At 38.8% G+C, this 22,043-nt stretch overlaps 2 protein-coding genes and 1 non-coding gene across 3 annotated transcripts; 1 reads left to right on the forward strand and 2 right to left on the reverse strand.

Annotated features, from left to right (window-relative positions):
• The first annotated feature begins 7,404 nt into the window (after window positions 1-7,404).
• LOC113289413 (KH domain-containing protein HEN4-like) lies at window positions 7,405-11,758 on the forward strand. Its single transcript, XM_026538663.1, has 7 exons — window positions 7,405-8,250; window positions 8,860-9,372; window positions 9,474-9,740; window positions 10,252-10,539; window positions 10,644-10,723; window positions 10,823-10,928; window positions 11,203-11,758. The coding sequence occupies exons 1-7, from the start codon at window positions 7,573-7,575 to the stop codon at window positions 11,338-11,340; spliced, it is 2,070 nt and encodes a 689-aa protein (XP_026394448.1). The 5' UTR covers window positions 7,405-7,572; the 3' UTR covers window positions 11,341-11,758.
• Window positions 11,759-11,827: 69 nt separating this feature from the next.
• On the reverse strand, window positions 11,828-12,922 carry LOC113289414 (costars family protein-like). Its single transcript, XM_026538664.1, has 2 exons — window positions 12,730-12,922; window positions 11,828-12,229 (listed from the first exon to the last, which is right to left on the reverse strand). The coding sequence occupies exons 1-2, from the start codon at window positions 12,808-12,810 to the stop codon at window positions 12,032-12,034; spliced, it is 279 nt and encodes a 92-aa protein (XP_026394449.1). The 5' UTR covers window positions 12,811-12,922; the 3' UTR covers window positions 11,828-12,031.
• TRNAP-AGG lies at window positions 12,373-12,444 on the reverse strand. The gene has a single exon. It is a non-coding gene; the product is annotated as a tRNA-Pro (tRNA).
• Window positions 12,923-22,043: the final 9,121 nt, after the last annotated feature.

Here is a 22,043-nt window from a genome sequence, read left to right on the forward strand (position 1 = left end):
CGGTGTGAAGAATGTCAGCGCTTCGCCAAAAAGATCCATGCACCGGCAACAATGTTAAACTCCGTCGATAGCCCGTGGCCATTTTCAAAATGGGGCGTAGACATTGTCGGACCTTTCATCGAAGGATCAGGGAAAAGACGATTTTTGATAGTAGCCACGGACTACTTCAGTAAATGGGTGGAGGCTAAGGCCTTGGCCAGGATCAGAGACGTGGATGTATTTACTTTCATATTCCAGAACATCATTTGCAGATTCGGTATACCCGCCGAAATTGTATCTGATAATGGTAAACAATTACAGGGGAAAAATATAGACATGCTCTTCGATACTTTCAAGATAAGAAAGAACAAGTCCACCCCCATATACCCTCAAAGCAACGGGCAATCGGAAGCTACCAATAAGACCCTCTCCCTTATACTCAAAAAACAATTAGACGAGCATAAAAGGAGATGGTGTGAACAGCTGCACAATGTGTTATGGGAATACATGACAACGCGAAGATCCGCCACTGGGGAATCCCCGTTTCTTCTCACTTACGGAGCTGAAGCAGTCATCCCTACAGAGATACTCATGCCAACCACAAAGACCGAAGCGTGGGAGAAAAATCTCACAACAGACATGATGTTAGAGAGATTGGACGACCTAGAAGAAAGAAGGGAAGCAGCATTACAGAAGATGGAAAATTACCAGCGAAGACTTGCAAGGGAGTACAAAAAAAAGGTAAAGCTTCGGAATTTTGTAGAAGGGCAGTATGTGTTAAGAACAATCCCACAGTATCAACGAGAGAAGAGATGGGGAAAGTTAGCATCTACGTGGGGAGGACCTTTTATAATACATGATATTGCGAGAGGTGGTTCCTACTACCTTCGTAATCTGAAAGGCGAAGTCCTCCGACATCCTTGGAATGCTAAGTGGCTCAAACCATACTTCTCATAGGTGCAACGCAGCCTTGCAATTGCGTGAAGGGTACCAGAAGAAGAAGGGAGTGTGAACACTCTACATGTTTCTATCTCTGGACGAGGAATTGCAGGCCTCAACCTATCAATCAAACAAGCTTTCTATGTATCCACTAAACCTATCGACAATATTGGGGAAAGTAGTTAATCTACAATCTCTCAGGGCTCCCCCGTCAGTGTCCATAAGTGTAAGACCAGGGGGAAGGCACCCAGCAGAAAGAGATACCCAACCAATCTTAAGGCAACGGGTCGACGGAATGGGTGTATGTAAATTTTTTAGCCCCATATCCTAGAACGTTGCCTCGGCCCCCACCGTCTGGGAATCCTCGGGCCAAGGGTTCGCCAGCGGGGAGACAGGTCTCAAGCCGATCACGAAGGTACCTCCCTTCGGGATCGCACCCAAACACTTAAAATCCTTTTTTATTTTTATAGTCTTTCATCACAATGCATAAAATAAAAACAAACCAACATTGCAGGTATATCAAGAAAAGGATCCATTTCATAAAGGACGATTACAAAAAGTGAAGGGCCAATTCAAGGAAGAGTACACGTCAAAAAAATATTCCTTTTATATGATACTAGCAAAAAATATTCTTTTTACATAATTACAAAAAGTGGAGGGATAATGACGCTGCGGTCTCTACAAAATGCAGCGGTCTCTACCTAGATGATGTCGTCCCATCAGCAGGATCGTTCCGAAGACTTGAAGGGACGCTCCCACCAGATGAGGGTCCCGAGGAGCCAGGCAAGGCAGCAGGAACTGGACGATGCAGATAATTCTTCACAAGACCATGCTCGTTCTTTAGGCCAAGTTCTATCTTCTCTAGCATCTTGTTCGTCTCCTCAGCCAATTTACACCGATCCTTGTGCTTAATAACTATCGTTCGTTGTTGGGCTTGGGATAACAATGAAGACAGACGACTCACTTCTTTGGAAGCAGCACCGACGGCCTCTTCGCGGGATGTCGCCAAACTCTTAAAATGCTTAGTTTGTTCTTCCTGCTGCGCTAAGGAAGATTGAGCCTTTTCAAGTATTTCATTAGCAACGCGAATTTGTCCCTCGAGTTCTGAAAAAGACAACACCAGGGAGTTAGCACAGAAAAGACACAATCACACTCGATGGAATAGGGTTATACCTTCGACACAAGCCGAAGCCTCTTCATACTCATTAACAACTGCATCTCGCGCTTCATCAAGATGATCATATTCCGCGGATAATTTCTTATAATCTAGCTGAAGGTTTGTGAGAGTAAATTGACTGGCATCTAACTCTACCTGCTTCATCGAATCCATGTGACGAAGGTGGTCAACTTCTTTGTTTATCTCTGATACCCCCTTGCTCAATCTGTACATACACACTTCAAGATTCCTCTCAGACTCAGCCTGACGAGCTACTTCAACGCGGGACGCGGCAAGGGCCTTGCTTAGAGCATGGGCTTCGGCACGGGCATTGTCCGTTTCTCTGATAAGACACCGCGCACTATCCTCAACTCCTGGAAAAGGGAGGGATCGAGCCTTTTGTAATTCCTCTTCCAGAAGTTGTATCCTAGACTCCAACAAAGAAGTACGCTCACGGGATTCCCGCAGACTATCACGTGTCCACAGCAGCGTACCATTAAATAAAGCACGGTCATGGTTATACAGATTTTGCATGTCGACCATTTGAACATGCCTTGCGCGCCATACCTCAGCCCGAGCATCCCATTTCTTGGCTTCACTTTTAATTTTCTGAACAAGTTCTTTAATACGAGATTTCTGCCGTGCCCTTTCGTTTCGAAGCCATATCAGCTCGGGGACACCACCCACTGGAGATAGGGTGGGGAGACTCAGACAGAACAACTAAGAAATAGAGGAATGACGACACACTGCGAGGGAAAAAGAGAAAAAAAAAACCAAACCTGTGAAAGCTGAAACTTGGCCGCGAGTTTGCTCTAACTCAGCGCGAACAGCAACAAGCTCTGAACGAAGACTGGCCTCCGCTTCACCCAGCTTTTCTTTCTCCTTGAGGCTTTTCTTCAGCTCTTCTATTTCCACCTCAGCCGCAGATAATTTCTTTTTCTCTGTGACGAAGCTTAGCCTCGAGCTTCAGAGATTTCGCTTTGAAGAACTGATACAACAAGTGGTTACAATGCTCACTCCTCATCATCTACACATCAAGACGAAAAACATTATTTCACCGAAGAATTAGATCATCACGTAGAAGTACGTACGAAAATTTACCTCTAAGACACGCTGCTGAGGAAAGCCATATTGATACCCGTCGGCTATGGCCATCATATATGCAACGGAAGTAGGAGGCTCTGACACAAGGGTAGCTTCGGGAACACTCAAATTTCTTCCCCAGGCCTCAGACACCAGCGCCTTGGAAGACATTTCCATCATACGACGGGTATACGCGTCAGAATCCTTTTCACCAACAACAACAGGGGCGGGATGAGGGACAAATAGCAGATTATTTTCCTTGAGCCAATCCATTATGGCGTCCTCACCCTCAGATGTCGGCGAATGAGGGAGATCCGCAGCAGGCGAATCAATCACCGACTTCCCCTTTTCTGACACGGCCCCGTCAGCACAAATGTCGACACCCACATGCGCACCATGCTCCTCCGCGCCACCATCTTGAACAACAGCGTCTCCGTTACTAGCACCCCCGAGGACATCCCAATCATCATTGGGGGACAGTAGAGAGAAGTCCTCAGGAAAATCGAGGGCCTCATCCATAAACTCCCCTGTAGAATACAGCCGATCAAAAGAAAACTCTTGAGAAAGGGTGGGGAGAGTATCCGTGGCATCCCCAACAGGGAAAAAAATATCACCAATAACACCGTCATCAGCTACCACGACGTTTTTTCTCCCTTCATCACCATCTTGACCCACACAGACCTCTTCTTCGACATCGATAGGGGAAGTACCAGTACGTTCCTCCCCATCTGTAATCTCCTCGTCCTCAGCAAACTCTTCGTTCACTGGACTTGTAACTTCTTCATGGGCCTCAGCCTCACCCATCACAATGGTAGAAGACTGCTTCGGCTTAATCTTTTTCTTCTTCGACACCCGAAAACCCACACCACAAAAAGAATTATTTTTCCCGAACAGTTGAATTTCTAAAGAAGAAGAAGCGCAGCTAGAATCCGCGTACCTGAGCAGTCGAGGTACTCCTCGGTGGAAGTATAGCACCGGAACCTTCCTCCTCGTCTCCCTCCACAACGTCAAGGGCATAAGGAAAATTCATACCTGCGAAGTTTAAACGCCAGGGACAGAAATCTCCATAACGAGCAGGAGGAGATTCACGCGGCTTGCTACTCTCAGTAGGACGCCAACCGCGGGGACCAGGGATCCAACCGTACGCCCATGGACCAACCACTTCGATAACGATAGCGTGCCACTCGTAGTCATGGTCGCGCTTGATCCTCTCGCGGGCCGGGAAAAGTTTCCGCTGACTAGACCCCTCCGTGCCGGGAACATACTTCAGCTTGGCATCGCTGACCTCATTTAACAAACGAATTTCGCCCCGAGGAGCAGCGAGATTCCGGAGGCTGACACTCCACGGCTTACGGTTCCTACTGTTGACATAATCACCGAAGGAGTTATTGAAATTCTCAGGAGTATACCATTCCTTCTCCGCGGGATTGGGAACGTAACAAGTCATTGTCGTCTCCCCCTTAATCCGCAGATAGCATTCCTTCAGGGCGCGGAGATAATTCCCCGATAGTTGCGATACAGAACGGCTGTGAGTATTGGTGGAAGAGCCTTCACGACTAGCAAGAACATCATAGTAGAAGGAATCACCTGACTTGTACAACGGCAGCATAAGACCATCTTCGAACGCACCAACCGTGGTCAACAAATGAAATTCATCGAACTCATACTTTGAGATAAGCTCATAAGTAATATCATCCTCAGGGGCATAGAAACGAACCTCAAAGGCTTGAAGCTCATGCTTTTCCTTGAAAATCTCGAGATCAATATGCTTGAAGGTTACTTTTTTCTTGCTGACCGAAAAGCTGCGTATCAATGGGGCAGCCTCATCCTCCTCGGCGGGACCGGATAAACCAATGAACGCCTCGGAAGCCTTTCTCTTCAAAGAAGGATTTTTTGAAGATTCAGCCCTCGGAACACCACCTTTTGTACTCTTCCCTTTAAAAGAAGTTGTAGGAGGGGGCGGCAGAGGATGCTCGGTCACTAGAGAACGTAGAGGAGGAACATCAAAAGCGACAGCACGAGTCGGTGTCTGCGTACTCCTAACATCATCACGAGGACGAGACACCGCGCGATCAAAGACTTTTCGAGCCCCAGAAATATTTGTCAAAGGAACTTCTTCCCTAGAAGATGAGGCCTTCGCCCCAGAAGAAACGCGACTTCTACGAACATCATCTTGAGACTCTCTACGCGGAGGAGATCTCGATAGACCAGAACCAGGAGTCTGATAAGGAAGCCGCGGACGGTCAGACATGGCTGCGAAAAGATTAATCATAAACAAGTCAAAAACAAACTCGAGGACATTACCAACGATCAAAAAACCACATAAATATAAATCCACACACGGCAACGCAGAAACCCTAAAATTAGCATACGTGATCGAAATTCCATAAAATCCCTACCCTAACAATGGCTTCCTTGATTTAAGACGAAGAACAGGGGAAAAATAGCATGCAAGCATTGAAAGAAGTTCTTCATCACAAACAAGGAACAACAATAACAGAAAATTTACAAATCAACAAAGCGTAAAACCATGGAAACAAAGAAAAGAAAAACTTACCAGTAAAAACAGCAGCAGAAAGAACAAATCAGAAATAAAGAGGAGGCAAGCGTGATTAATGCTCAGTGGAAAGAATTTAAGGGCTGAAGAATGAAGACTGACAGAGAATTTAAGGGCGGAAGAATGAAGACTGCCAGAGAATTTAAGGGCTGAAGAATGAAGACTGACAGAGAATTTAAGGGCTGAAGAACGAAGAATTAAAATCGAGAGAATGTTTAGGAAGAATGAAATTAATTTTCTTTCTCTCCTTAATATACCCGAAAGAAAGAGAAGGAAGTTAATGGAGGAATGGGAAACATGCCCGTTACATGAGCAGTTAATGCACAAATAAAAGACGTGCCCAAGTATCTAGGAAAAGTTATTAGGAGAGATAGAAGAATATGCAACAACTGTTTTCTTCAATGCACCCATTAAACATTCAAGCCCGAAGAAAAGGGGCAAATTGTGTATACATATATCTCACCATCAGACACGTGTATATAGAAAAATACGTGGAAAGCATGCAGGCCAGGACATCAAAATACGATGCGCTACGGAACACCAAATAAACCCCAAGGAGTTACTTTACCTCATCCCAAAAGAAGCTAAGATCAACGGTGGAGAGAAAGTTAGCTGACACGAACGTGACAGGGGCAGAAGACACTTGTCTGACACGAGCAGGCATCTCAACCACCTTCATTAAACACTCTGAGCAGTATACGTGTCGATCAACCCGTGGAACGAGCGAGGATGTCTCTGCGTGATCAAGTAGCAAACGCAGACCTCTGCGTGATGGACACAAGACACTAGAAGATAAGGTTCCAACGGCCTTCAGAGATGGGTCCCACACTCTAACCCTATAAATACCCCCTCTCCACCAAGAGGAAGGGGGATCGGAAAAATCAGGAAGGGAAGGAGAGAGAGATTGCAAGTGTAAGTTAATCCTTTAGAAGAGAAAAACATGTAAACCCAAAAGTCATTCGACTACTCTTGTAACCGTGAAGAATATAGTGAAACAACAAACCCCGTGGACGTAGGCCTTAGTGCTGAACCACGTAAACCTCGGTCTTGTTTACATTTCAGCACTTTATATTTTTCTAACCCCATGGATCTTTACTTATACGTTTTGCTTTCTTTGTTTTTACCTATATCCCGTGCGCAAACGCCTCGCATGGAGTTGTTAGATGAGGCTAGGATAAACCCGAAGGTTTTGAGCCAAGGAATCAACACTAGGATATCATCATCACAAATCTCTCTAGATTACGATGATTGGTTGTGAGCATTCGGATGCCTTCGTGATTTGTGTGTTCACACCCAGCTAGTGAAATTTCGATTAACTTTTTTTGAAAAACTATTTATTTTTAAAATGAAAAATTGAAGTAGCTATTGGCTATTTTTGGAGAAATTACTCCATAGTAGGACATTTTATGTCACACTACTTCAATCGGAAAGAATAACTCATTTGCTCTATGGTTAGTTGAACTACCCTGGAACAAAAAATAGCAAAAAAAGAAAAAAAAACCCAGGACCACGGAATTGTTTTTGAAACTGGCTGCAGTATACAGCGGTTGGGAACTTCTGAAACACCTCTTTGTCGTTCCACACCCGAGGGCTGTCGTTGACGAAACGCGGCCTTCAGCCGTACAAAATCTTTACCCAATATGTACCCGTACGAAAAATCCGAAAACCTATTAAAGGGCAAATTGATTTTACAGCGTGGATCACCATCAATTCTCTTCCGAGTTCGTAACTCATTAACCCTCCGAGTCATCACCACCATCTCACTCGTTTCCCCCTACTCTCTGCCATTCCACTTTCCTCTGCAACTCTCTCTAAAATCTAGAGAGGGTGAGAGATACAAGGAAAGACAGAGATTTTAATGGAAAATAACTTTCTCCCTTTAAAACGTCCTTTCCAATATCTATCTTCAACTACAACAATGCAAGAAAATAACTATAATAATCCATATAATAACCACGGTGGTGGTGGTGCTGGAGGCGGCGGTGGGGGAGGAGGAGGAGAATCAAAGCGTAGATCCAAAATTCCACCACCCCCGTTGGTAATTCCTCCTGGGCATGTCTCTTTTCGTATGTTATGCCACGTATCAAAGATCGGTCAAGTGATTGGTAAGTCTGGTAGTATAGTTAAGCTTTTCCGGAAAGAGACTGGTGCTAAGATACGAGTAGAAGAACCTGTTAATGATTCAGATGAACGATTGATTATAATAATCGCACCTGAAAATCCGAAGAAAATGATTCAGTTGAAGGGTTTGAATGAACATGAAGTAGAACAAGTTGAAGTTTCACCTGCGCAAGAGACATTAGTGAGGGTTTTTGATAGGGTTTTGGATGTTGATTCTGAGATTGAAGGTTTATTTCCACCTGGTGGTGGAAATGTTTGTTGTAGATTACTTGCTGATACATCTCAAATTGGGTCTGTAATTGGGAAAGGTGGACAGATTGTGGCAAAAATTAGGAAAGATAGTGGTGCTAAAGTTAGAGTTTTGCCTGCTGAAGAACTTCCTCCTTGTGCTTCTCCTTCTGATGAATTGATTCAGGTTAGTATTATTGGTTTGCCTTTTTTGTGTTTTCTCTTTGCATTTGGACATATCAAACTATAGTAGAGTGAATTGGTTAGGATGGGTGCAATTAATGCTAGAGTGGGGTTCAAAGTTAAGAACTTGATATGAAGTAGGTTTAAATGACTTCACATTTTGAGATCATACCCTATGCAAAGATATAAACTTTCCGTATTGAAGTGTGTTTCTTTTTAGTTCTTACATTTTCAAAATTTCGTCTTTTATTTGCTACAATGTTAAGGTTATAGTCTGCTTTCTTATAATGTGGGTGTTGGGAATCTTGCCCATTAACTGCCCTTTGAATTTGAACTAATGAAATCCAAAGAATAAGAATACATATACCTAACCTCAGAATGATGGGATTTTAATAGTCTTAGAGATGCGGACACACTATATGCCATTGGAGCAAACCGTTTCTTCTTCTTTTTGATTACTACTTATGTTAGCTTACCTTTTTTATCTACGTTAAGTAGGTGTGCTATCCCAGATCTCACATTTGGAGTGTAGTATGATGCAAATAAGCCAAGCTCGAACTTGGTGTACTTTCCTTTTACTTTCCTTACATACTTTTTTCTATTGCAATTACAGATAATGGGAGATATTTTGCCTGTAAAGAAAGCACTGGTTTCCATTTCACGTTGCCTTCAAGATCGGCCACCTTTAGAGAAAGCACAGGCGGCTGGAAGCTTACCTAGTGTTTCAGCTTCTAGTCAAACGTTTCCGGATCCACGAAAGGAGTTTCCACGTAGGAACCACATGGTACCACTTACATCAGGCAGTTCCAGTCAAACCTTTTCTGATCCACGTGTGGAATTTTTGCATAGGAATCATATGCCACCGATAGCAGGCAATTCCGTTGATTATGCTTCCAGAGGTCGTCCGTTAGCAACTGAGGCTAAAAGGAATTCCATGTTGGAACCAGCAAAAACGCCGCAAGAAGTTGTATTCAGGCTATTATGTTCTAATGAGAAGGTAGGTGGTGTAATTGGCAAGGGAGGAACCATTGTTAAGACCTTACAAAATGAAACTGGGGCTTCTATAAGTTTTGGTTCTCCTGTACCCGAGTCAGATGAGCGTATTATTACAATTACTGCATCGGAGGTTTGTTATACTACCATAGGCCTTGCAATGTCACTACATATTCTGTACATAAGTTACTTAGGTTTCCTTCGCTAATACTTGGTTTTTGTTTTATTGAATAGTCACAACACACGCAGGCGCAAAATGCTGTTGTCCGTGTATTTGTGAGGTCTGTCGAGGTAGGCGTTGAAAAGGGATTAGAATCAGGACCTAAAAAGGGTGCACCTGTTTCTGCCCATCTTTTAATACCAACAAACCAAGTAGGTTGCTTGATTGGTAAAGGAGGCACGATAATCACAGAAATAAGGACGACAACAGGTGCTTTTATCCGGATCCTAGGCGGTGACCAGGTTCCAAAATGTGCATCGGAGAATGATGAAGTTGTCCAGGTGTGGTGACTTTTCCTTTTATTGCTTTGCAGATTAAGAATGAACTTAGATTTAGATAATGCATGTTACGGTTTTTCTTAAATGAATTCTATAGCTGAAACAAAACAAGGTTCAGTGACAAATTAAACGTTGGCTCACTTTTCACTCAACACCAAATGTTCGTGTAGCCATAGGCGTAACGCGTAGATTTTGAAATTAGACAAACTGTATCGAGGTCTTTTTTGTGCTCTGTTTGGTACTCATTCATTTTAGTCTTCCACCTATTATGTCCATATTTAGAAGTGAGACTGGTGGCATTGACATCTTTCGGAGTCATGGTAAGGATCCAGAGGGTTTCGGTTTCCTAATTGCTTTTGGATGTAAAACGTCTGGAGAATAAAATACCCTGATCAAACTGAGTCTTTCAGATTCGGACTTGGGAAGAAATTGAGCTTCATAGCCTATTGATGACATAATATCTAGGAACTATGGGTTTCTACTGTGCTGAAAGAGAGAGGTTTTGATTTTTCAGATTACTGGTGAGTTTGGAAATGTCCAGAATGCTTTGCTTCATATTACTGGTAGGCTGTGGCAAAATCTTTTCCCTGGTAGAGTTACGAATGGTGCTGAATCCAGGAACTACTTGTCCACAGTCCCAGAGGTTGGTCAGTTTGGTAGAAATAGGGAGCCACATTCCTCAACCTTATATCCCTCAGTAGGCCATCCTCATCATTCTGAGCGGCAGGCTACTCTGACACAGAGTATGGATCACCTTGGCATTTCACACCATTCAGATGACTCTAGACAATGGCCATCACAGGTAAGATGCTTAATTTTCTCTTGCTCCCCCCTTTAATCTTTTTCTTTTTTTCTTTTTGCTGGTCCAACCCGCGGCTCATTATTTAGAGGTTTGTTTGGCAACAGACAGTTGGGGGGAGCTTAAGGAGTACCATGGACGTTGGAAAACGGATGACAAATCATGGAGACAATATGGAACTTGCAAGGTTAGTCTTACACACACAACCTATAATGACTAGCAGAAACTTTTCTTCTTATGCTTGTTTAATGAATTTCACTCGTTTACTGTTTTTTCTAAACGGTAGGAAGTCGGCTATTGTGACAAATACAACTCTGGAAATCCAAGTTCCTGAACATGTTTTTGGGTCAGTCTACGGGGAAAATGGTAGTAACCTGAAGCGTCTAAGACAGGTGAATGTTTCATGCATATACTCGATTATTATATTCTTATGTTTTCTTGGTCACTCTAGGCCATTGGGTTGTTTGGTCTTCTAGAGTTATACTACGTAATATTCTTACTATTTGGAAGCCAATTGTTCATACTTTCTCCAGGTTTGATACACCTGCCTAGAACTTATTAGTATTACTAGCGAAAAAATCAAATTTTAGCCCAAAAATAATTTGCTTTTTACTGCACTTTTAGATGGCACTCACGTTTACATTCAATATATCATCTTTGGACCAGATTTCAGGTGCTCAAGTTGAGGTGCGTGATCCTCGTCCTGGCACAGATACAGGGATGGTCATAATATCAGGGACACCCGATCAGACCCAGGCAGCGCAGAGTCTTCTTCAAGCTTTCATCTTGTCTGGACGGCCATAATTGGTGTTCAGATCAACAGGGAATGCGGAACCAGTTTCATGCACTTGCTCATAATTCTAGGAGGAAGTTTGTCTGAACCTGAGTCCTTGTCAAATTCGATGTAAATTAAGCGAGAGCTTCTGAAGAATATTTTGGCACCTCTAATTTCTATAAACCAAATTAGTCAACTAAAATATACACGTCGGAAATTTCTGTACAATATTTTTTCATGTGAAATATATTTTGATATATTGTTCAAGTGTGGTTAACTTAAATTTCTGTGTAAAAGAACTTGGTGCTGAGCAGAGTTGAGTTGTGAAGAAGGTGTAGGCACCAAGATGTGACATCTTTGTAGCAATGACAAATAATGTTATGTAGCTGAGAACTGAATATGTAATGTTTAACGAATTCGATTCAAGTGGTCTGCCATACTAGAAACGGTTGATTCCGCTAGTCTCCGCCTATGCATATTATCTGTAGGTATCTGAATCTATTGTACTCGAAGAAAGCAAGAAATGACTTACAGCAGAAACTAAAGAAAACAGAAATACACAAGTGACTGGATGATATAATAGTAAACATTCGCCTTCATAAACATGGACATACCAGCTGATACCATAGTTGTTTTAATCAGTCATTGAAGTTGTCCACCAAAACATAAATTACATATGAAATCACTGGGCATAACCAAATCTCGATAATTCATATTCGATCATGCTACAGAAGCAGCAGCTTCTGTTGCTGGTGGGGAAGGTTTCAGAACTATCTCCACATTGTCATGAACACCTTGTAGTAGTAACTCACCGTCGTAGGTTAGTAACTTTCGCTTCTTTGCTGCTCTTAAAGTTCCAACTAATGCTTCAAATATGTTTGCACATCTATCATCGTGAAACATAACGCCGAACGTAACCTTCAATGATGAATTTCACAAGAACAATGTAAAAATAATATTTAGAAAATCAATCCCTGAACAGTTCAGTATCTAACATCTGGTATCAAACGATTTCAAACGTTATATGCATAAAATTTTAATCGGTAAAAAGCAAAAAGTTGGGGGCAATCCGAGAATTGAACTCGGGACCTCTCGCACCCTAAGCGAGAATCATACCACTAGACCAATTGCCCTGTGATTGGACAACAATAGCTTACGGCCACTCACATAGGTATGTGTTTATCAGAACAAATATAAAATGATACAGTAACAATAGATCTTGTAAATCAAGTTCAATTAGCCTGATTTTGATCTAAGATCCAAAATCCTAAAATTGGTGAATTTGTTGACATCGTGGAACAAGAGAATCAACTTTGTTATGATCTTTAACTTTGTTTCATTTGTTTTTGGATTTAGAACTCGATTCATCATAGATCTATTTGATACAAAAACTAGAAATCGAAACATTAGAAAATTACCTTGTAGGAACCATCTGGTTGAACCTTACCCAGTCTCTTAATCTCTTCTTTCAAACGTTCAACTTCTTCTTCAACATTCATTTTCGATTTGTCTTGTTACTGAATGTTCTTCTTCTTCTTTACTTTAATTTTCCTCTCTCTATCTGACTTTTGGAAGATGGGATATTGATTTTTAATCGAACGCAGATAAGTTTTGGCTAGTCGTTGTCGTAAATTTATTGGTGGCAGTTGTCCTTGAGCCTTGACCCGAAGTATTTCGGGTTTCGGGCTTTCCTGATGGATCTGTTACCATGCACTTTAGGTCCAACACAGTGGTCCGGAGTCCGGACTAATAAAATAAGGTGGATTTGGTCCACCCGCATTCATCCAAATGACGGATGTTAATTTCCATCCCCACCGATTTAATTTCGGACGCGAAACAAGTGCGTGTGGTATTTCAAGCTTGGAAAAAGTATGAAATGTTAAGTCCAAAGGATTCCAAATTGGTGCCATCCACATTTTTTCCAAGCCATGTTCAAGACTTCTGTGAAATGATGTGTGGAATCAAAAGAAACGAATAGCTATTCAGAATAGTTTTTTTATTTTAAACAAGTCAAACACAGAAAAATCATTTTTAATTCAACCATGCAAATATATTCTAGTCAAATACCATTGACCAAGTCAAACACTATTCTTTTTATCCTTTCTATCCATTATAAGACTTGAACTTCCATGAACATTCCAAATGCTGAGGTGGCATGGAAGATGGAAAATGGAATTCTTTCACCGTAAGACTTATTCTAATGGAAGAAATTTTCTAAGTCTTTAAAATGAAATCGTAAAAGAAGTTAAATCTTACTTATTTATAATGTTATGCTTATTGGGAGTTGGATGAAACATTATCTAAATCTTGATTTATGTTGCACTGGATTCGTAGAAGAAAATTTTTACTTGGAGCCTTCTGTTGTTGACGTCAATGCTTCGAGGGCTTTTGCACTAGCTTATTTATACCAAAAATGTAAAAAATAGTTTATTCATAAAGATGTTTGTATTAATAACATTATGCTTTGTGAAGGGTTTAATGAAAGGCTAGGTGGTTTTGGTTTAGTTAGACAAGTTCAAAATGATAAACATCATGTTGTAATCATGACAATCGGAACAATTGGGAGTATTTAGTGGCTAAATATCTTTTAACACGTAAATCTACAAAAGAAATTGATGTTTTAGTTTTCGTATCGTAGTTCTTGAAGTTGTGATAGGAAGAAGACCAATTCGCAAAGAATAAAATCATATGAGTTGTAAAACCGGTATAGTGGTAATTTGGTGTGAAAAAACGGGGTACAACAACCACACCCAATTATTCGTTTGGCAATCTGTATGGACTAACTCCAGTATACTTTCAAGAGAATCAACTAGACAGTCAGACTCGATCTTAAGAAAAGTATATGAAAGAGTTATATCTCAATTTCTCAATTCAATCCGCAATCAAACAATAAGGAATTTTCGAGACCGATTGAATATAAGAAATAACATGAATGGTATCAAAAACCAATATCCAAGTACCAATCAATTTAATCAACAACCGAAAGGTCGAATTCATAATTGATTGAACTTACGTACAACCTGTGATATTTCAATTATATAAACAAATATAATGCGGAAAAGAAATAACACAGACACCAGAAATTTTGTCAACGAGGAAACCGCAAATGCAGAAAAACCCCGGGACCTAGTCCAGAATAAACACACACTGATTGTAAGCTGTTACACCAATTTCCTACTACCTATTCGGACTAGATGTAATGCCTGCTTCGGCACTTATAGAACTCCTAGCACAACACCGGTTGTCTTTAGAAATTCTTCTCGTAAATCTTCTAGCATAACCCAGGGATCTCTTTAGAAGATACAACAACAAGATTGCTACGATTCGATATCTTGTTTGCACAAAACACCGGTTTGATTTCCCTTTAGATGTGAATCAAGGTTTTGGAAATCTTGTATTTATTTTGATAAAAACAATTACAAGGTAAAAGTAATATCAAAACAAACTTGTAGATTAGGGATTGTTATACTCTTCAATAATGGAAGAGAAACCTAATTATTATACAACAAGAACAACTAGAATAAATCTAGAGATATCTTGTTTAAAACTTCTTAAGGATTTTTACGAGATACCTTAATCGAAGTTTTCTTTCTAGCTTCCGATTTCGGCTAACAAGTGTTGGTATACGATCGTAAACTGAAATCTATCAAAACCTAGGGTTTATGATTAACAACTCTTGAATGGTTTTATATCAGAAGAGAAAACCTTAGAATAGACAAGAGGTGAAAAACCTAGATTACAAGTTGTATAATCAATCACGAAGATTAATCCAACTCGGCTTTGTGATCAGATGTGATTTGTAGATAGTGATAAAAGTGGTTCGATTCTCAGACTTGTGAAGGATATTAATTAGACTTAAATTCTAATATTAAAATAGAAAACTCACTAAAAATTATAGAAAACTCAATCAAATATGATATCAATACTAAAAGAAACACCGAGGCTAAGATTCCACTATTTTCCAAGTTCAAAGTGATTAAACCAATACTTATATTTATGCAATTTTCTTGTTTAATTTGATTCTAAAATATTGCAACAAGTAGATTTTCAAAAGTAATAATTGTAAATACCAAGTATGAAGCATCAAAAGTCTTAAAACTAAGCATACTCCATCAAAATAGATCACAATAACTCAAATAAAAATCATATTCAATAATAGTTCAAGGAAAATAATCATATAATTATTGCAAATAAAAAGATAAAATAGAATATACCACTTTTTGTTGGAAAAATAGCTTCCTCTATCGCCTCAGCAATGGGGTTTAGCTCCTCATATTAATCATGATCTCAAAATATGTGTTTGTTGCTCAAAAGATGATTAAAAGAGTGAAAAGTAATAACAAAGACTGTTTGCAACAGTGTATTGGTGTTGCAAAACAGCTGTTACAATGGAACTGTTACAGAAAAACTGTTGCTTTGTCGCTGATTTTAAGACCCTAGAATACGACTGCCCTGCACAACTGAATGTTCTTCAGCTGTTAAACAACGACACTGTTCTGCGACTGTTTCCCGTGCGTCAATGTTCTTCGTGTTCTTCTTCTTCTTCAGCAGCAGCTGAAACAGAGTTTGGTAAAGCTCTGATTTCTTATTCTCTGGCTCTCCTTAGGTTCCCAAACTCTCGACACCTCTTCTATATGACCCAAGACATATATTCATATATCAAAAATACCGATTAAATCTCTCCCAAATCTTCCAAAATCTCTTTCCTTCTCTTCACGGCCAAGTTGCGGCAATTTCTTGTTTTAGAATTTCTACGTGTTTCTAAGATTTCCTTTTTATTCTAAACTCTTCCTTAGATAGATACAAATCTTTGGGAAGGTTTACAGCGCTTTAATCTCTCTAAAATTCCCTAAAACAGGTCACACACGTGACTTTCAATATTTTCTGTTGTGAGAAAAATTCGTCGACTGAGCCCAGTTTAATCGATTTAAACACCCATATCAGATTCCTAGACCCATAAGGAGTCTATCCTATGAAAATCAGAGGTTTAATAGACCTCAAACTTCTCCAAATCACGATTGCCAAAATTGTTCTTCACTGCACCTATTTTCCCGCCAAAAACCTAGTTTCTGAAATGTTGAAGATGGTTGCCCCTTATCCAGAGTAGGGGTGCGATTAGCAACTGCCTGGAAATGGGATGCCCCTTAGTAATTAGGTTACCCCTTATCCAAAGTGAGAGTCTGAATAGCAAATGTCCTCCGGGTGCTTTCCGACAACTTTCGAGCCAATTTTTTCCAAAAATGTTTATTGGCCAAAAATACCTACAAATAAATAAAACACCATAATAAGTACAAAAATGAGCCCTAACAATATATAAAATCGAGACGAATCGGACACAAAAAATGTGTCTATCATGATCCCCAATACAAAGACTTTTATCTCACTCTTGTTCACGAAGAACAGAAGACATGGAAAACAACCTTATGAGCTTATACCAATTTTCAAAAGAGGATAAAAACGTGGAACACTCGCGAACCCTTTATTTATAGTGAAAGGTAGCTTGAAAGCTAAGCATAGATATTTTGGTTTTTCAAGGCTCTCCTAATTTTTGGAGTCTTTCCTAAGTTACAACTCTTGCCAAAATAATTAAATAAATAATTAATTAGGCAAATATTGTATTTATGTGAATAAATCACAAAATAAATTATGAAGGAATCACAAACACTTTAATATGGTAATCAAAGATGTTTGGAGTAATAGCTAACTTGCCTAGATAAGGAAACATCACCAACTTGACTAAAAAAGACTTCTAGTCACGTAATTGGGCCCAAGTCCGTGAACCGTTACTAACAGTCCATGGATCGTTTCCTACTAACGAACTGTAACAATTACAGCAACACTTATAATTGTGACTTTAATAAATCACTCATAACTTCATCGTTAAAACTCGGAATTGAGTGATTCTTGGCTCGTTGAATTTGAAAGCTCATTCACTATAACATGAGAACCTTTCCAAGGATAAAGGTTATTGTAACAAAAGGCGTGGCTCAAATAACCTCAAGTATATATACATAAATATATATTAACCGTCATAGGAATTGTTTCATAGAGTGAGCATTTGTTTCGATAGATTAGAAAGGTAGAATTGAACAAGAAACCAAATGAAATCAATCACCACATACCTTTGTTGATGAAGTCGTTGTTGATGTAATCTTCAGTCTTCATCGTTCAAGAATACCTCATTTTAGACCTAATCTAGTTCGAAACTATATAGTATACTAAATCAAGAATGTATTTTGACAACTAAAATTGACAACTAACTTGACATACCAAAGCTAGTGGGTTGAACCGAACAATGCTCTAACATGGTGGGATATGTTTGGACATCGAATTACTTAATTAGTACAACTAATCTTAGACTTGGATATTGATTTGATACATAAATTATTATGAAAATTCTTTTAATGGGGCCACTTTGTTCACATATTGACCAATACTCATACCTACAATAAGCTTAGTTGTGCAAATGCTTGTTAGTGATATTGAAGTACCCATTATTCCAAAATCAACTTTTATTGAGTTTTAGTACATTTCACCTTTTGATCACTCTACAAAATAATACTTCTGACTTGAACAATAATAAGATGATAAAATAATTTCGAGTTCCCTTAATGAAAAACAGTTTTGATGGTATTTTTGTAGATGGCATAAGCTTCCACAGGCAAGTGCAAAATAGCCGCATAGTGGGATTTGTAATATATCAATCGAACGCCTTGCGATGCAATTGATCATTGAGGTTTTGTCTCCATAGTCCCTACATTCAAGAACTCTTAACCTCAAATCCGATGGAGGACCCAAAATAAATGAGATCCAACTTGTACTTTTTATGTGTTTTCTATCTAGATCTTGTTATCTTATATTTGGCGCCGACTAAAAAGACCAATCAAACCATTTTTTCCAAGGGAATAAAATCATTAAAAACTATTTTATAAAATCCACAAAATTAGTTGTTGGTACTATGAGATTTATGAGATCCATCCTATGGAAACTCTCTTATTGATCCCACATAATAGCATTGGTAAACATTATGTTGAAAGTTTTCCAACAAGGAATTCACCAATAATTTTCCTCCTGGCGGCTCTTGTAATCACAAAAACAACATGCATTTTTACTAAAGAGAGATAACCCCTAGATGACCATTAGTTAAGTGTAGACTTAACTAGCTTAAAAAATATGATCGCAGAGCATATATATTACATGCATATATAGCTTGATGCAACTTAAAATCGCTAAAAAAGAACATATGATAATTAACACAATGTCGGCACTTATACACGTATAAAACACTAAATATCCATTATATATGCCTAACATTAAATCCATATGTACAAAAGAATATGATTGGTAATAGAAATACATGATTTATGTAGCCATCTCTCATACGCTAGGTTGTCGGTTTTAAAACAAATGTTAGTGTCAGATCTAGTAAAAAAATCGAAATACCACGCACGATAAACAAAAAACGTGCACTGTATGAGAACCTACCCTTGCAGATACAGAACCAGAAAACGATAAAAACAAAATTAGAACCAATCCGAATACGGACCGCTCATTGGCTTGTGAAAAGCAACAATCTACTTTTTTCTCGTTTTTCTTTTCTCCACTGTAGAAAGTAACCCTAGCCCTGCTAGTAGTGGATAACGGCTAGGGTTTTTTCTGGTTGATCTGGATGGATCTCGTCCAGGTAGAGATTATTTCAATTCGGGTGGTCGGATTTCTGGTTTGAGTCGGGTATTCTTCTAGGGTTGGGTCAAGTTAGGTCATTTTACTTAATAATTTTTGATAATTTAACTGGTTCGGGCATTCTACTATTGTTATTATTTCTTTTTCCTTACGTAATTTGGTGTTGAAGTACTCTTATTTGATCTTGTAATATATTTTATTGAGTTGGTCATATATAATTTATCGTGTCGACAATTGGTTTTGTTTTAAGGTTTGGGTGCTCTTTACTAGTGGTCGGTTGTCATCCAACCAAAATTACTTCTAGTTCTTCTTACTCATTATTATAAATAAAGGTATAACTATAAGAACAAAGGTGATATGTGTTGTTGATTGGATTCAAAAGCTTATGTAAACAAGAGGAATTTTGTTGTTTAAAAGTAATTCAAACTAAAAACTGAAGATGAAATTATTTAAGAAAATATTAGAGGAGAAATTCGGTTAAGGAATTCACCATCCACTATCACATATGTTACTCAATCAAACATCAAAATTATCATTCACTCTCTTATGTTACCAATAACACTAAAGTATCTCCACTCGGAATAATACTTCGTTAATCCTCCTAATATGCACAAGCGTCTACTGCAATCGCTAATACATGAATTATTTTCACCAAATAACCTAGTGTGCTTTGCTAAGAGACTAAACTTGAGGAAATCATTAAGGTCTGAGAGACGAGTTATTCTTAGCAATACAAATGAAAAGAAGAGGTTACCGAATACACATTAACTTTTCCGTTTGGACATATATGATAAAACCTAATACTATTAACAATTAGACATTTAGAAAAGATCCTTGTATATGATTGTGTATACATTTTTATCTTTCTTGTACAATCAGTAGTTTAGATCAAAGATCAGTGAACCTGATTTTCTACAAAAATTCTTGGAAGAGCTCAAAAATCAATATCTAAGAACAATCTAGTATGTACCAAAACAGTACACGAACCGAACTCCAAAATAACAAGTCTTGTAATCTATGTTCCAAGATACGAACCCTCAAGAGCAAGTCTTGTAGGTTTTATACAGTTTTAGTTGAAAAAAATTGTCTAGGTTGATCACTTGCTTTTAATTTAATTGTATCAAATACAAATATAATACGGAAGTAAAAAGTAAAGCAAGACGCATAAAATTTTGTTAACAAGGAAAACTACACCGACAGAAAAACCCGGGACCTAGTCTAGTTTGAATAACACAGTAGTAAGACGCTACAGACATTAGACTACTAGCAGACTTCAGATATCTATAGGAATTTGGTTGAGACTGAATTCACCCTCCAAGAAGTTCAGCTGCAGTCGTGCTCCTTACGTCTCTTGAACCTCGCAAGATTGTACGCATTTGATTCCCTTAGATGACGTCCTTTACGACCTAGGTGAAACTTTTGATACCAATCTGCCTCTAACAGATAAGCCTATTTGATTTCCCTCTAGATCAAATAAATCAAGGCTTGGAAATTTGTTTGCACACTTACACTCAGTTAGCTGAGAAGCCTGTATTATGAACCATCTCTCAAGAACAATCTTAAACCGATCAATTAAGAAGATTTTTAGATACCTATCTTGAGGAATCACAAAGTCTGAGACGAAGAAAACTTTGGATTTCTATCTATCTCGTACCTGAAAGAGATTACTGAAACCTCAATAACATAATGGCCAAGATCAAGATAGACGAAGTATCAGGGTAAAGATAATCGAACATGGCTTCACGAACTCCTAAGTGAAGTCTTTTATTTGTACCCCTAATTATGTTTCTCAATGGAAACATATTTTCATAGAGAACGACTCTAGCGAATAACGTAGATAGAGAAGTGTCAGGAATTGAATTTCCTGGTCATTTGAGTCTATATATTTATAGATTTTTAAGACTAAGGTTGCTTAGAATTCAAGCTAAAGTAACTTGAGATTCAATCAAACACTTTCTTTACTTAGATGAAACTCTTGTTAGAAGTTCGTGTAAGCATGTGAAAAGTTTTTCTTGAAATCACGATGAAGAATATACACTATGGTCTGGATGCCGAAATCATGTATAAAGATAGTTCTTGGAAAATATGCGTTTTGAATTTGTAAGCAATATTGTGTTCATTTAAATACTTAAGATTGAAGCATGATGCACAACACAAAGTGATTTAGTGATCAATGATGTCTTAGAGGTGTTTATGAGAGTCGTAGAAATGTTAAACATAGTCTATAAGCATCTGCTTGATTCGTATTGGGTAGGTATGCGAATTGGTACGCGTACCTATGACCAGTTCAGGTACCTATAATACGCGTACTAGATATGCATACCTCTAGGCCATCACAAACTCATATCCTTTGTAGTACGCGTACAATACCCGTTCACGAATCCGGAACCTTAATGGTACGCGTACTAGGTATGTGCACCGACCTAAATTTTGGAACTTCGGATATCCATGGTATGCGTACTAGGTACGTGTACTTACCCCGAGTACAGATTTTCAGTAAGTTCGTGAAAATTTCTTTTGATGTTTTGAAACATTCCAAAATGCCATAGATATAAAAGATCATTGCTTGAGAAATTTCCAAATGATCCATATGACACAAAAATAGTTCTTGAACAATAAATTGCTTCGAACTAAGACTGTTAAGGACTTATGAACATCCATTACTTGAATCATATTTGAGATGTTTAACAACACAAGATTGACTCAAAATTTCTTCTTTGCAAATATTAAATCTACTAGAAGTCATACGACATAGTCTCATATAGATAAAATGGTTATTCATGTGAGTAAATAAAATGGTTTAGTATTCACAGGCCTCATGTTGGTGAAGTTCTCCAAATATATTCATTTGATCTTCAGTCTTAAATCTTTGAGGATTACTCAGTGATGTCTAATACTCAACTACCAACCTCTAAACCTAGTCCGAGATTTGACTTTGGTATGCTAGAAATAAATATATAGTTTTTTACATTTAACATTGACAACAAGTTTGAGATACCAAAAATTGCGAGTTAGTCCAAGCAGTGCTCTAACAACAAACACAATTGTG

This window comes from Papaver somniferum, chromosome 6, assembly GCF_003573695.1.
Source record: "Papaver somniferum cultivar HN1 chromosome 6, ASM357369v1, whole genome shotgun sequence".
Classification (NCBI taxonomy): Eukaryota; Viridiplantae; Streptophyta; class Magnoliopsida; order Ranunculales; family Papaveraceae; genus Papaver; species Papaver somniferum.

Bases quoted from the DNA above. Each gene is read 5' to 3' on its own strand.
- LOC113289414 (XM_026538664.1), bottom strand. From the start codon at position 12,810: ATGAATGTTGAAGAAGAAGTTGAACGTTTGAAAGAAGAGATTAAGAGA. The intron at 12,230-12,729 runs GTAATTTTCTAA...TCATCATTGAAG, and splicing joins AACCAGATGGTTCCTACAAG to GTTACGTTCGGCGTTATGTT.
- LOC113289413 (XM_026538663.1), top strand. From the start codon at position 7,573: ATGGAAAATAACTTTCTCCCTTTAAAACGTCCTTTCCAATATCTATCT. The intron at 10,540-10,643 runs GTAAGATGCTTA...GTTTGGCAACAG, and splicing joins CTAGACAATGGCCATCACAG to ACAGTTGGGGGGAGCTTAAG. The intron at 10,724-10,822 runs GTTAGTCTTACA...TCTAAACGGTAG, and splicing joins GACAATATGGAACTTGCAAG to GAAGTCGGCTATTGTGACAA.